This window comes from Pangasianodon hypophthalmus, chromosome 3 (genome assembly GCF_027358585.1).
Source record: "Pangasianodon hypophthalmus isolate fPanHyp1 chromosome 3, fPanHyp1.pri, whole genome shotgun sequence".
Taxonomy (NCBI): Eukaryota; Metazoa; Chordata; class Actinopteri; order Siluriformes; family Pangasiidae; genus Pangasianodon; species Pangasianodon hypophthalmus.
Genome location: NC_069712.1, coordinates 16,919,895 through 16,936,242, shown reverse-complemented (window position 1 = coordinate 16,936,242; position 16,348 = coordinate 16,919,895). Strand labels below are relative to the sequence as shown.

At 38.3% G+C, this 16,348-nt stretch overlaps 1 protein-coding gene across 1 annotated transcript in view; it reads left to right on the top strand.

Moving 5' to 3' along the window:
• Positions 1-16,348, top strand: part of zgc:171482 (zinc finger protein) — a 71,886-nt gene that overhangs the window by 4,961 nt on the left and 50,577 nt on the right. Inside the window, exon 2 of the mRNA XM_026933003.3 lies at positions 9,782-9,886. Within this exon, the coding sequence (XP_026788804.1) occupies positions 9,782-9,886 (105 nt within the window). The remainder of the gene's footprint in view (positions 1-9,781; positions 9,887-16,348) is intronic.

The window sequence follows — 16,348 nt, the reverse complement described above, 5'->3', positions numbered from 1 at the left end:
AATTGAACATGGCTAAAAATAAGGAAGAATCTGAATCTATTACAAGCATATACACTCACTGTCCACTTTAATAGGCACACCTGGTCACCTGTTCATTTATGCAGTTATCCAGTCAGCCAATCATGTGGCAGCAGCGCAATGCATAAAATCATGCAGATACAGGTCAAGAGCTTCAATTCATGTTCATATCAAACATCAGAATGTGGAAAAAGTGTGATCTCTGCGACTTTGATTGTGGCATGGTTGTTGGTGCCTGATGGTCTGGTTTGAGTATTTTATAATCTGCTGACCTCCTGGGATTTTCACTCACAACAGTCTGTAGAGTTTACACATATACAGAATACATATACATTCATCTGGAGCCTATCCCAAGGTCACAGGGCAGGAATACACCCTGTATGGTACCATTCACACCTCGGGGCAGTTTAGAGTAACCGTTCCACTTATTGGCTTTTTTTTTTTTTTTTGGGAGATGGGAGGAAATTGAACCACACGGACATGGGGAGAACATGGAAAACTCTATACAGAAAGTAACCCAAGCTCAGGATTGTATTAGCAGCTGTGATCTGATAATCTTGCATGTGATCAAATTCTGTGCAAAATGTCACTGATTATCGCCACCTTGTTTGTGACAGAAGCAATTCATGAGCATGTACTCAGCTGCATGAAGAGCCAGTGAGAAAGAATTTAGCTCTTCAGATTTAACTTGAAGCAGAATGTGTGATGGTGTCACCCAACACTCAGCTGATGCAAAAGTTAAATTAAAGTTGCATCTCTGCTAACCCATGGGGAAATAAAGAATCAGATTGCGCCTGATAATGGATTCTGATGTGCAGAGAACATTTCTCAGACCATATAGGAAACGACTGTCCAATCTGTGCACATGGTCCTGTGTATATATATATATGTATATAGTACATGCTATAGTACATGTAATTGTATCTGCTAAGTATAACTTCTCTTTTAGTAGTAGATGATGACACAGATCTTTTCCAATCCCAGCTATTCAACTCCTTTCAGCGATTTCATTGTAGTTAACACAACGGTTAAATGTACAGTTCATTATTGTTCATTCATTCATTCATTCATTCCCTAGACACATGCTGCATCAGCATGATGCCTTATACTTATACATGCGTATGTTTATGTAATGTGTTTGGTTGCTTCAGAACTGTAATATAGATCCAATTCAATTAACCAATTAGGGATCCTAAAATGTTCCACATCACTGACACAGCATTTCATAATTGCTGTTTTAATGGGCCTTTTGCTTAATTCATTGTGCTCAACAGTGTGTAAATGTATGTGAGAGAGCACACGCAAGTGCTGCCTGGAAATGGAAAAATGTGGCATTTAACACTTTTACTTCCAACTCATGGAAGATGAAAAGTCATATTTCTATAACCTAGATGCTTTTCTGTAACAGAAATCATGAGCTTTAATCTCAAACGTTTTATTCCTTTGTGTATGTTCCTCTAGCAGAAGTCAAGTCACCTTTATTTCTGTAGCTCATTTAAAAGACAGCATGTGTCAGCCAACAAGTAAAATCAAATCAGTATAAGATTAAGACAGAATACAAAAAAATAAGAACAACACAATTAAGAAATCAAATAGAGTAAATAAGACAATAAGGAGACAGCAGAAACAAAGACCATCAATAACACAACAAAAACAAACAGACAGCCAGATGATGGAGAAGTGACAAGGACTCAGATGCCTTGGAGAATAAATATGTTTTCAAATTGGATTTAAAAATGTCTGTTATGGGGATGACTTTATAAACAAATAAATAAATGGTAATATAAATAATTATAAAAAATAATTATAAATAAATGGTAAAATATTCCTTGAAGCAGCAACAGAAAAGGCCTGATCACCTTTGAACTTCCTCTGTGTGTGTGGAATACTTAAAAGCTGCTGATTAGAAGATCTTAAGGTTCTGGAAGTAGAAAGGAGGCAAAGAAGATCGGAGATGCGGCTTGGTGCAGTACCATATAGAGCTTTAAAAGCAAACAGTAAAACCTTAAATTCAATTCTGTATTTAACTGGTAGCCAGTGGAGGGGGACCAGGACGGGGGATGCTTTCCCTTTTCTTGGTACCTGTTAGAAGCGTAGCAGCTACATTTTGGACCAGCTCCACTTGCGACTAGGTTGTCTGACTGATCCCAAATTAAAGGGAATTGCAGTAGTCTATACAACAAGAAATGAAAGCATGAAGGACAGTTTCCAGATCTTTAAATGATAAGATGCTTTTTAGTTTAGCATTGGATCTGAGTTGGAAAAAGCTACGTCTCACAACTGAGTTTATTTGCTTGTTAAATTTTAGGGCAGAATCAAAGATGATGCCTAGACCTTTTTTTACATAGATGTGTATATTAGATGATAGTGGCCCCGGATTATCTGCTATAGCTGTGGTGGAAGCGGGATGACCAAATATAATAACTTCAGTCCTGGTTCAACTGCAGAAAGTTGTTTGACATCTAACATGTAATATCTTTGAGACTCTACAAAAATGAGATTGAGAGAGTCACAGGTACAGTTGGAAGGTACAACTGTGTATCATCTGCATACCAGTCATAAGAGATGTTATATTTTTGAAAGATAGACCCAAGTGGAAGCATGTACAAGGAAAACAAAATAGGGCCCAGGATAGAGCCCTGGGGTACCCCAGAGGTAATAGTAGCTGAAGAAGAGGAGAAGTTACCACTCCACCTGAGAAAATCCTGTTATTAAGTGAGGAAGCAAACCTTCTTAAAACTGTGCCCTGGATGCACGTGACTATCCTGAGTTGCCACAGTCATTCCAAGGTTACATTTAACATGACTGATACCAACAAAAATAAAACATGGTAGGAAAAATGTTCTCATTGCACAGTTCATCAGTAGCGTAAGTATGAGTTATGAGCTATGCAGTGGTGTATTAGTCCTCCTTTTGTGTCACTTTGTCGCTGGGAGGACCAGCAGCCTGAGTGGTCCTCATGACTCTGATTGCAATCGTGTTGACATGTAGCTGGCTTTTGGCACCTTGTCAACCTCATCGTTCTTTTACTCAAAGTGAATGCCAGACTCACCGAGGACTTTGCAAGGCATGCTGGGAGCATATGATGAATTCGAAAGTGCAAGGACAAAGCAGTGCTTATAAAGGTTAAGGACCACAAGCACCACTGTAAAAGCCCAACAATCTGATAGGCTTTAGATTTACAGGAAGTGGCTTCATTTATGTTTTATTGTGTGCAAAATAATAACACACACTTAAAAACAATCAGCTCCTTGAAAGGTTTACAAAGTTGATTAGTGAAGCTCTTATTTGTATTCAAGACATTTGGTAAATTTAAACCTTTTTATCTCCTTTTTTATTAGATAAAATGGGCAGTTTATTTAATTTATTTTAAATAGAAAGAACATTCTCAGAGGCTCTTAGCTTATGCTCCATTAGCCACTGTTATGATGGCCATCTCTCTTGCACATCTGGGTCCTCATTTCAGAGTAGCTTATAACACTTAGCGATAGTGTTTATACACAAAATGTGTTAGAATACTGACTGAGTGGCTTTACCATCAGGGTTGTATAGGTGCTGTAGACATTAAATACCAATGTAGGCAAATAGACATTGTCTGTGTTTGCATGATTCAAGAAAAATGTAATGTAATGTAAATGTTAAGCTCAGGAACAAGCATATTATAGTTTTTTTTTTTTAATTTTTAACAAAACATATTACATATTATAGCTTTATAGTTTGTAGTTTGTTTAAAGTAAGACCTTTAATGTAGTTTTACTGAATGTTATTGAAAATATAGTCTCTCTTTTTGACTTGTGAGCTTTTCACTGGGTCCTGTGGATCCCAGTGTCGATGGACACCTCTAGCCAAAAGTTCAAATAGGAGCCTCCATAAAAAAGAGATTATTACATTGCAGGGGTCACCTTGAGGTCCAACTTATCATTCAGCAGTGATAGAGCACCATCCTCAAACCTTAAACTGCTAAAAGACAGAGAGAGAGAGAGCGAGAGAGAGAGACTATTCCTAAGTAACAAAGTGAGTAATTTAAGAGATTCAATACAAACACTTAACAGAGCACAGTGACATTTCAGAGACAAACATCAAGACAAAAATCAATACTTGAATTATGGTAGGAAATGTATATCCTAATGCTACAGACAGGGGTGTATGCTTTTAGTGCAATAAATTAAAAATTTATCAATTTGGGGTTTTCACTAACAAAACAGGATGCAGGAGTCTACCCGCAGTCTCTTCTGACTTGCATTTCCATCATTATTTGATGGATACCAAGTTGGAAAGAAGAAAATGATGATTAGCACAAAGTTTTCTGAACTTACCTTAGCTTCTTTACTAATTACCAAAACAATCAGCAAATTTTATCTGCTGTACTTTCAATTTCAAATTAGTTTTCTGTTGGCAAAGTTTTAGCGGTTTATTTGGCTGATCATTACTGAGTACATTAAAGTGTAATTACTTTAAAACCTTTAGCCAATGCTAAGTGTTTCCAAATATCTGGAGTTCATAACATCCTTAACTGTATAAGTACCATAGCTGAAGGAGGCAGAAAACCAGTGGTTACAGAACAGATGAGATAAAATGCCAAGCTGTAGCTCAGCAATCGATATGATATGCCTGGGATATGCATCTAGATCTATAGCGGCCTGCCCCACTCATCATTTATAAAATATTTGACCTCAAGTCATCTTTACAAAACTCCCCATGAACTGCGAGACTTACCGACAAGATGCACGCTACACTTTAGGATGTGCCGTGAAGTGAACTAGAAGCACTTGCACTCATCACAGAATTGCAAATGTGGTGTTAGGAGAGAAGAGATTTCTAAAGCTGCTCTTTTCCACAGGGTGGTGAGAGAAAAGGAGGGATGAAGGCAGCATGGATGCTCAGTTCACTTTCTTGCAGATGTATTTTTAATGCCCCCTTCACACAAGCAGCCCAGCCAAAAAGAGCACTCATCAACTTTTTCGGTCCATGGCGCATTGAAGAAGCATGATGCTTGAAGCTGGTGCCAGCAGCATCTGACTCTCTGTCTTGCCAAAATGAATTTCATTTGCTTACATGGTTTCTCTACATGCATCCAGTCAGACTCCCATAGTATATTAAGAGACGTTTAACTTTCAGAAATAATCCATCATGATCATGCTATCAGTATTCAGAGCACCAGAGCATGTAATTGCTGATTATTAGATTATATAATGCTGTTATGGATATCATATCAAAATATCTGTCTCTAGTAATCTTTAGCAAGCACTTTTAGCCTGAGCTGCAGCTCATATTTCACACACCCCATTATGCTGCACAATAATATCTCTTTCCATATCTGAACAGTGCATTATATTTAGCATCGATTCTGATTCTGTTGGACCAGATTTACACCGACCGCAATCTCAACAGATTACGATCATTGATCGAAGGTCCAGTGAAAGTTTTATGGTAGCAGGTGCTTCCCAGATTTGACAAGATAAGTTACTGTGGAGGTCAAGCAGATAAAAAGAAGCTCAATCTTGTGTACAGCTGACCGTGAACTGCTGCAGTAAACCCAGAGGGTTGACATTGTAAACCCTTAGGCATTGTAGTGTACAGTATGGAAGGGTACAAAGAGCTCACCTTTAGAGAGCTATGATCTGAACTCCACCTCTGCCAGTAAAAACCTACTGCATTGAAGAAAAAATTCTCTCTGAAAACCTGAGCTGTGATTAAGCCTTATAAGTGCTGCTGGCTTTCTTTTTTTTTTTTTTAGGTCAGACAGCATCCTCAGACAGTGTATCTCTGCCTTTCCCAGTTTTTCTCTCTCACTACCACTCCTAGTATCCATCACAGAGCTGTGATCATGCACAATATACCTATTTATGACAAAGCAATTCTTTATTCTCCAGTCTGACAGAGTGTAAGGGTACTCCAAAATGAGACAGAAAAGGCAGCATGGAGACAGGGGAGACAGGAGTGGAAGAATATGCTCTTGGTGTTGCCATTCGCTGCACATGAAAACAGCCCAACTGGATCTGTGCATCAGTAAGAATAGCATAACAGTGAGCTGGCGTAGACGAGGTCTCTACAGTCACACCCAACAGACAGCAGCTGATAGAGACAGATGGCAGAGGGAGGAATGATGTCACATCACAGATGAAGGCTGCCACATAAGTAACCTGTGCTCTGATTACAGTGCTACAAAATGATCATGTACTGCTGTGTCTGGCTCAGGTGCAGTGTCTTATACTACTAGGAATGCTGTCAAAAGTAAATGTGTGTGACTGTTGCATTTTTTTCCATCCCATCTCCTCAAAAAATTCTGACTAGTCTCTCCTGCTCCTGCTGTCATTAATATTTTCTAAAAAAAAAAAACTTTCTGAAGTATACTGAGCAATGCATACCTGCTGGATTCTAGCAGAATACAGTGCTGTCACTGGGAAATGACTAATTCTCTAAACTGCGTATTTTGTTCTCTAGACGTGTTCTCATGAACGAGCCAGAGAATGTTAGCATGCTAGCAAAACCACAGAGCATTAAATATACACACCGAGGTGATCAGACACCCCGGCTGCTTCACTCTTGCCCGATAAAGCAGAGTTTGAAATACAAAAATACATAGAACCACGCAAACTCCTCCCATGAGTCACTACCCATCTATCATGAGTTCTCTATTTAAAACAACTTCACAACTGGATAATGATACAAATTCCATAAAGAGCAAAATTGGCTGACTATCAGTCACTAAATTCCATCCACTTAGAGAACGAATAATTGCTTTACATGTTCAGCACAAAAAAAAGCTAAATCTTCTGAATCTGTTTTCCTCATATTGACTCTCAGTCACAGATTACCTTGTGTTTTGTTGACCTACTTACTGGCTTTCTCTTTTACCTGCTGGTTCCAGCAAGTCACCGTGTATTCAGACGTTTTTCATGTCTAAAATTGAGGTGTGATGGCATAAGATCTAGTATCTAAGATGGTGTATGATGTATGTATACAAATCAAGCACCAATCTAAACGAGGTTTCCTGACACAGTGCTGACATGAACTACTATTACAGGATTGTCAGGGTGACAAAAAGCATCCCAGGAACATGATATTATAGAGATTTTTTTTTTCATTTTTAACAAAACATATTACACACTATAGAATTAAGTTTTTAGTGTGTTTAAAATAAGTCTTTTAATGTAGTTTTACTGAATGTCATTGAGAATATAGTTTCTCTTTTTGTCTTTTTGTGAGCTTTTCATTGGCTCCTGTGGATCCCAGTGTTGATGGACACCTCTAGCCAAAAGTTCAAATAGGAGTCCAGTAAATAGCTTTACTATGTGATTACTGTTTTTTTATACCAATAGTGATTAAACTTTGAAATGTAACCTTTCAGTATAATTTTAGAACCTGTTAATCAATGGAATAGCTCCAATATTCAAGGATATCTGCAGAATTAGTAGAAAGACATTTATATACATGACATATTACATTGACTGACATGATACAGAAAGCATGTGGCCAGCTGCTGAGAGTTTAGTGGTCTATAGCAGTGTGAAGCCTCCATAAAGAAGAGAGTATTACATTACAGGGGTCACCTTGAAGTCCATCTTATCATTCAGAAGTGATGGAGCACTATCCACAAACCTTGAACTGCTGAGAGAGGGAGAGAGAGAGAGAGAGATCTGCCTTGCCTAAGGTTCCACTAACCACCTAGACTCCCTACTCTTCATGCACTCGTCTAACCTAGCCTAATAAGAACACTGCGATCTCTTCACTGTTAGGTCTACTCGGCAAGAAGAAGCATTTGAATCTTTGACTCCTTTACATCAGAGTGACCTCAGTAAGTGTCCATGTATACAGGGATATAGATATAGTGTAAAAGAATAAATTCACTGGACAGAGCTCAATATTATCTTTTAACCAAAACTTGTTATGTACATATAATAATTATAAACACACCGTCTGATGCATAGAACATCAAATGACTTGGAATAAAAAAATCAGGAAACAGCAAGTCTGAAAGTTCAAAATTCTTAGATTCACAAGATTCTAAATGATTTCTTTTTCTCCAAAGCAGACTTAATCACTTGTACATTTTCTTATGAAGTGCTCAAGGCTAGATGCGGTTTGATTATATTTGTTCAGAAAATATGCACAGATCTTGACTATGGAAACAGGTGACTTATAAAGATTAATTTAAACAACATATTGCAATATAATTATTAATATCTAGTTTAACCAAAACCCTTTTCTACATATTTTATGGTTAAATGTTTAATGAAACCTTAAATTGACCAGAGTTTTTTAAAATTCTTATTCTTTATAAGCTCTAAATTGAACATACCAGATTTAATTAAGTTTTCAGAAGCATCTGTGATATTCATACTCTAATTATAACTAAAGTGGGATCTTTTAATGAATGTAGAGCTTAAACAAAAACAAATTAAGAAAGTCTGCTGTGTTATGTTAAGCATATTACTGGTAGTGATATAGTCACAAAATAAAATTTTCCTATTTATTTTAACAAATGTGTTGCTTCTGAGGTTTCGGCCTGCAGTGTACTTATTGTGTAAAATATCCCTGTTAGGAGCCATCTGTCCATCTTTAGGAACAAGTAAATATTGATAAATGCAGTCTATAAATATTAGTCTGTCTGTGTAGGGCACACCAATCACGTTGCAGAAAGAGATAAGTTCCTTCGGGTGACTCCTAAATGAAAAAGATCATTCAGTCTTCTTGCCATTCGTGATGACAGAAAGATGGACACTAAAATGATATTTTTGTATAGCATATGATTCTAATTAACTTTAATATGTGCAACAGAGAGCACTAATGATACTTTTGATATGGGGAGATGAGGAGCAGAAAGTGCATTAACAGTATACCAGAGCAGACATCTGAGCCATCACTTCCAACAGGCTGACAGGGCTGTTCTCTAATAGTTTCACACAAGATCAATTAGATAACAATGCTATCACTGTCCCATCCTGTAGCCTGCTGTTGAGCTAATTAGTAGGTCCTGCATGTTCTCATCTGTCATGTAGAGGACATTCAGTAACAGAGGGCTAATTGTACATTTGGTGTGTAAAATGGGACTCAAACTCAACCCTGTCACTTGCAGCTCTACATTAGCCTGACTCCGGTTAGTTTCATGTAATAATTTTGCCACTTTCTACCGAAGACTGTTTATTATAGTAGCAGTTTATGCTGATACACATATACTCCTTATGGTTCGTTAGATATTAAGGTTGCACATGAGCTTACATCTTACTTGCAAAGAGTAAAAATTCTTTTATTGAATGTGTTTAATACTTTATTAATATGAAAACATTTGAGACATTGAAACAAAGTATGATTTCTTTACCCTTAGGCAAAACCCATTTGTTGTCACTGCATGTGGCACATGTGGTCCATTACCTTCAAATTTTAAACTCTAAAATTTTCCATGACATCACAGAGTCAGCAACTCAGTGCTGAAACTCAAAATTTAACTTTAATTACCATAATGAAACAGCAGTGAAATACTGTAGCTGTGAAAGTGTATCAGACAATAGAAAAAAATGTTGCCCTTGAAAACTGCTACAGCTATTTTTTCTTTGTCCTAGTGTATCAGATGACACGTTCCATAGTTAAGCATTGTCAAATTTTTTAGCAAAGACCAGTATTAGCCTAGGCTTATCAAGCACCTGCGTGGCGATTATCACATTTGAATAAAGTGGTTGATAAAGCTTGCGTCTGAACTTGACAGGATAAAGTTCATTGTCCTCTAGAAGTCCTGACCATGTGTGCTGCTGTTTGTTCTCAGATGAAATCTGCAGGAGTTGGCGATGGAGGACTCTTCACAGAGAGCTACTGTAACATCTGCAATGCTCAGCTCATCTCTGAGTCACAGCGTGTTGCGCACTATGAGGTGAGACTTCATGTAACATACACATACGCACACCACACACACTCGGTGATGTTATTCACACTTTGCATTTTCTCCCTCGGTTGTTTAACACGCTCTGTCACACACTAACACACACACAAACACGCACAAACGCACAAACACAAACACACACACACACCTGTCATTACACTCTCACTTTCCTCACTTTCTTTTATTTTCTGTGAACATGTGACTGAGATGAATTGCGGAGTAATTAAAAAGCTGGTAATTGGCACATGCTTCAATCATGGCATTTTAATTGGCTTACCATAAACACACTCCTGATAGCCCTTATATCATAGCACTATCATCAGTGTGCTCATAGGGCAAATACTCATAACTAAATAAATTAGAGATGGCACCGATCCGATATCCAGTATCTGTAGCGGGATACAAAATGCTGACTCGGATATCAGAGGGAAAAAAGAACAAATCTCATCCAATTCTGTAATAATTCTAAATTGAAATATAATTAATGTAATAAAGTAATATAACATATCATGTAACATAACAATGTATTATAATGTAACATTGCTTATTGTAATGCAACATAATGTAACATAAGTTGCCATAACAACAGGAGTAGCTAGCTATTTAGTAATTTAGTAAATTGTCTACTTTTACACAGTGTCATGTTTATTTATTTATTTACTTACTTAATTTTGTTTATTTCAACAAACAAGCAGTGGTTTTGTGTAAATCATATTGATTGCTGTGTAATTTTGGATCTTAAGTGAAATAAGAATCAGTAACTAAAGCGTAGGTAGGATAAAAAAAAAACATACACTCACCGTCCACTTTATTAGGAACACCTGCACATTCGTGCAGTCATGGCAACTTGCTAATGATTACAATCTTTGTAAAAAAAAAAAAACATCATAATTTTTATGAGTTTATAGGAATATTTCATGTTGTGGAACGTCATTGAAACAATTATTTTAGCTCTTGCAACTGCATTTGCAGTTAAAGGAATCCTGAAAGATGGGGGTGCTTCAGCACCCTCAGCACTCCTACTTCCCGTGTCCTTGCTGGTAACACTTACATTATTGTAGCTATAAACAGTCGTCCCCTCACCAACAGTCACCTTTCAGAAAACTTGAAGGAGCCACATTACATTTGACTGTTATGAAGCAATGACACTGGAGTCTCCTTCCATAGATGTTAAATATACACTATATTACCAAAAGTATTCGGTCACCTGCCTTGACTCACATATGAACTTAAGGACCATCCCATTCCTAACCCATAGGGTTCAATATGATGTCGGTCAACCTTTTGCAGCTATTACAGCTTCAACTCTTCTGGGAAGGCTGTCCACAAGGTTGAGGAGTGTGTTTATAGGAATTTTTGACCATTCTTCCAAAAGCGCATTGGTGAGGTCACACACTGATGTTGGTCGAGAAGGCCTGGCTCTCAGTCTCCGCTCTAATTCATCCCAAAGGTGTTCTATCGGGTTCAGGTCAGGACTCTGTGCAGGCCAGTCAAGTTCATCCACACCAGACTCTGTCATCCATGTCTTTATGGACCTTGCTTTGTGCACTGGTGCACAGTCATGTTGGAAGAGGAAGGGGCCCGCTCCAAACTGTTCCCACAAGGTTGGGAGCATGGAATTGTCCAAAATGTTTTGGTATCCTGAAGCATTCAAAGTTCCTTTCACTGGAACTAAGGGGCCAAGCCCAACTCCTGAAAAACAACCCCACACCATAATTCCTCCTCCACCAAATTTCACACTCGGCACAATGCAGTCCGAAATGTACCGTTCTCCTGGCAACCTCCAAACCCAGACTCGTCCATCAGATTGCCAGATGGAAAAGCGTGATTCATCACTCCAGAGAACGCGTCTCCACTGCTCTAGAGTCCAGTGGCGGCGTGCTTTACACCACTGCATCCGACGCTTTGCATTGCACTTGGTGATGTGTGGCTTGGATGCAGCTGCTCGGCCATGGAAACCCATTCCATGAAGCTCTCTGCGTACTGTACTTGGGCTAATCTGAAGGTCACATGAAGTTTGGAGCTCTGTAGCAATTGACTGTGAAGAAAGTCGACGACCTCTTTGCACTATGCGCTTCAGCATCCGCTGACCCCTCTCCGTCAGTTTACGTGGCCTACCACTTCGTGGCTGAGTTGCTGTTGTTCCCAAACGCTTCCATTTTGTTATGATAAAGCTGACAGTTGACTGTGGAATATTTAGGAGCGAGGAAATTTCACGACTGGATTTGTTGCACAGGTGGCATCCTATGACAGTTCCACGCTGGAATTCACTGAGCTCCTGAGAGCGGCCCATTCTTTCACAAATGTTTGTAAAAACAGTCTGCATGCCTAAGTGCTTGATTTTATACACCTGTGGCCAGGCCAAGTGATTAGGACACCTGATTCTGATCATTTGGATGGGTGACCGAATACTTTTGGTAATATAGTGTATGTTCTCTTTACATACCAAAGCAACTTGTTAGTGATTGCAGGTTAGCACATTTGAGAAAAAGTCAGTTTATTATTAGGCAATAATAAATGCAGAGTCTCTTCCCTCTGTCCCTGTAGTCCCTGTAAGATAATTGTTATTAAACCATATTAAATGATAACTATTTATTATTAGAACAGGCACTTTACCATACAGACATGGGAAAAAGAAAGTAAACCCTCCTTCAGGTCTACATTTTTATTTATCAGGGCCTAAATAACAATTGCGTCCTCACCAACTTCTGTAAACAAACAAACGACATCAGGTGACAACAAAAAAACACAACAGGTTTCAAGATGAAATCATTTCTTTCCCAAAAACGTAAACCAACATTCAGAAATCAGGTGGGAAAAAATAATAGACCCTTCCTACTTCCACAATCATGTCACAATCAGAGAGTAATTGGCAGTAAGGTGTTAGTAATAAAATGCACAAGATTAGTTAGATATCAAGAAGTGTGACTACCTCTATAAAAGCAGAACCTTTGGCAGGTTGGTGTTCTGGACACTCAGGTGTGTGTCTGCATCATGCCAGGAAGAAAGGACATCAGCCATGGCCTCAGAGAAACAATTTTTGCTGCTCATCAATCTGGGAAAGGTTATAAGGCCATCTCCAAACAATTTGAAAGTCACCATTCTACAGCGGGGAGCATTGTTTACAAATGGAGAGCCTTCAAGACAGTTGCCAGTCTTCCCAGAAGTGGGCATCCCCGCAAATTCAGTCCCATCTCAGACCATTTAATGCTCAGAGATATAAAGAAAAACACAAAGCTACATTATGAGACAAAAATGTACTCCACTTTATACCAGAATATTCTTGAGACAAATGTGAGGCCATCTGTCCAGCAGCTTAAGCTGGGCTGAAATTGGGTCATGCAACAGGACAATGATCCCCAGCACACCAGCAAATCAACATCTGAATGGCTAAAGAAGACAAAAATCAAGGTGTTGGAATGGCCACGTCAAAGTCCAGACCTCAACCCCATTGAGATGCTGTGGTAGGATCTTAAGAGAGCTCTGCATAAATGAATGTCCTCAAACATCAATGAACTGAAGCAATGTTGTAAAGAATAGTTTTTCCCATGTTTCACGTAAAAAGTTTACTTCAAGTTATTGTTGCTAAAGGTGGTTCTACCGAATTATATGTTGAATTAAATGCTACTGAATTATGGGGTGTACTTATTTTTTCCCACCTGGTTTCTGAATGTTGGTTTAAAAAATGAAAAAATGACTACATTTTGAAATCTGTTGTGTTTTTTTGTTGCCATCTGAGGTTATTCATTTGTTTATAGAAGTTGGTGAGGACTGCACAATTGTTATTTAGGCCCTGATAAATAAAAACATAGAATTGAAGCAGGGTGTATTTTCTTTTTCCCATGACCGTATACCTGTGATTTAGCTTGCAGGTGACATTATATATTATTGCTGTGCCGTTACTAGAAATGAATCCATACCTTTTCAGCCTTCAGAATGGAGAATTTAACGGCAATGTGGTGTGTGTTTATTTAATGGTTTTTTAAATATATTAATTAATACTTATTAATTAATTGGTGGTAGAGACTGTCCCCTCATGTCTGAAGCTGAAACTAAATCCTCGTGATTGCTTTAATATCCATGCATATAGTGCTGGCTATTTTTTTATCTCCAAAACACACACACATACACACACTAGTCTAAATGTAATCCAAAGTTGATAATCAGTGGTCTAATAATATTTTGCACTGGTAGTCTGGTAAAGTATAGCTAAACGCTAAGCTTGTGCATTTTTCACAGGCTGCTTTTAAAGCTGTAATGTAGTCCACCTCTCTCAAGACTCTCAACCTCAGAGAAAGTAATTTAAGGACTGATCATTAAAGAATCATTCCCATGCATTATTTACAGTGCTCACTTAGTCTTTCTGGACTACAAAGTATGCAATCAGTAGATTAACAGGTTTAGCTAATGAGGACAAACCCTAAGTGTAAGAATCTGTGTAGCAGACGGAGTGTCTCTGAGTGGCAGTTTAGCTCTGCGAGATTTATTTACATAGCAGCTCCGGTAACCAAAGCACTATATTTAGTGATGCAGTTTCTGGCTCTTATTTCATTGGCCTGTCATCTCTCATCTAGACTATCCATTCTCCGATTGCACATTGTTTAGATGAGTATGGTTGAATTTATTCCAGGGTGCATGGGGACCAGCTTTATATTCACTGACTCTTAAAACCAATTAGCAAAGTTGTTTAGCATTAGACTTCACTGAACTACTTATTCCAGAGCAGCGAATGTGGTGTGCACAAACTGTTCCTTTCCTAATCTTTGTGTCCTTTGAGAGTCTGTGATCTTTGAGAAGACATGTCTGCCAAAATCTATCCCAGCACCTGCTGCTTAAGCTGGAGATTGCATTGTTCAGACTGATCATCCAAGGTATCTTAAACCTGAAATCTGAGGAAAGTAAATCTAAGCTGTCTCCTAAAAGAAGAAGATGCCGTGGTGAACGGAACCAATTTATAAGCCAGATTTAATCCTCCGAACAAATCATACCGGTCTTGAAACATCCTTTTGCTCACAAGCATGGAGTGCAGTGCTACGTTTTCCATCAGCTGGGGTACGGATATGAGACTACAAAGCACTTCTATAAGTCACTCTGGATAAGCGCGTCTGCTAAATGCTGTAAATGTAATAAAAATAGGCAATTTACATTGACAGTATAATTCTTATATAAAAGTGCAGTAATCCATGCAGATTATATGATTTGAAGTCGATGAAGTCGAGGTCTACATTAGTTATCAAACAAGATAAACTTCTTATTAAATTGACACACATTTAGGAGAATTTTTTTCTTGTAATTGAAATTACAGGATATTCATGAATACCAAATTTCTTGTGTAAATGCTCCTACGAATGATTTTTGAATAAATCTGCTTGTATGTAGCTTGATAAAAGAGGCCCAATATCAGTACAACAAAGATTCAAGAAGAAGTAGAGAAGTAGAAATAGTAGAATATATAAACTCTCTCGTGGCACATGTTGTTGGCATCAGTGGCCTCTTTCATACTCTCATACTGGGTCGGTGTAATCCAGCCAGGCTCTCTCTCTCTCTCTCTCTCTCTCTCTCTCTGTCTCTAATTCTCTGTACCTTTCCAAGCCAGCCTGCACACAACCTCCTCTCACACTCAGCTATTAAACCCACTGCCTGCTCACAGACAGTGCCGGGGTGAGCAAAAATCATGCAGACTGCATGCATCAACACATATCCTTACTCATTTACAAGTTCACGCTCTATAGTTGTTATGGCTCTGACCTACATCCTCCATCTGTCTTATGGTTTACTAAGAAAAACTGCACTTATACCTCATTCAGTATTTCTGTTTGTAACCTTGTACCCACACATGCTTATTATTGGGTTATACAATCCTGGAGCATTGTGTCTGAAATACATAAATATGCTCACACACGCACATACACACAAAAATAGCTGTATATTTTTGCCTATTTCTTCTAACACCCACAAGAACAACTTTGAAACAGAATTCAGTTACATGGCTTGATAATCACTACTTTTTAAAACCAGTTTATCTATGAATGAAACATTCACACCTAAGATTCACAGCTAACATTATTTTACCTTAAATGAGAAATGCAAAGCAGTCCACAGAAGAGCACACCATCCCTGATAAAAAAAAACACACATGCATTTTTAACACACCCATTTTTAGATAAAGCTGTTCTTCTCATTCCCAGTCCAAACAAATACCCGAGACATAAGTCTGTATTCCTGGCTGATGCAATGGGCTGAAGTTGCTCGAACTTTTGACAACGCTTATACAATACAAAGTTTTTTCACCAGAAATGGCTATGTGAGCAGGGTTACTCAACCTTCATCCTGAGCTGCGGTGACCTGCAGAGCATACTGCTTCTTCTGCTGATTTAACTGATTTAACTCTTCAGGCAGGAAAGTGAGCAGGAAACTATGTATTCTAAGGATAATTTAAGGGCCTATGGGTAT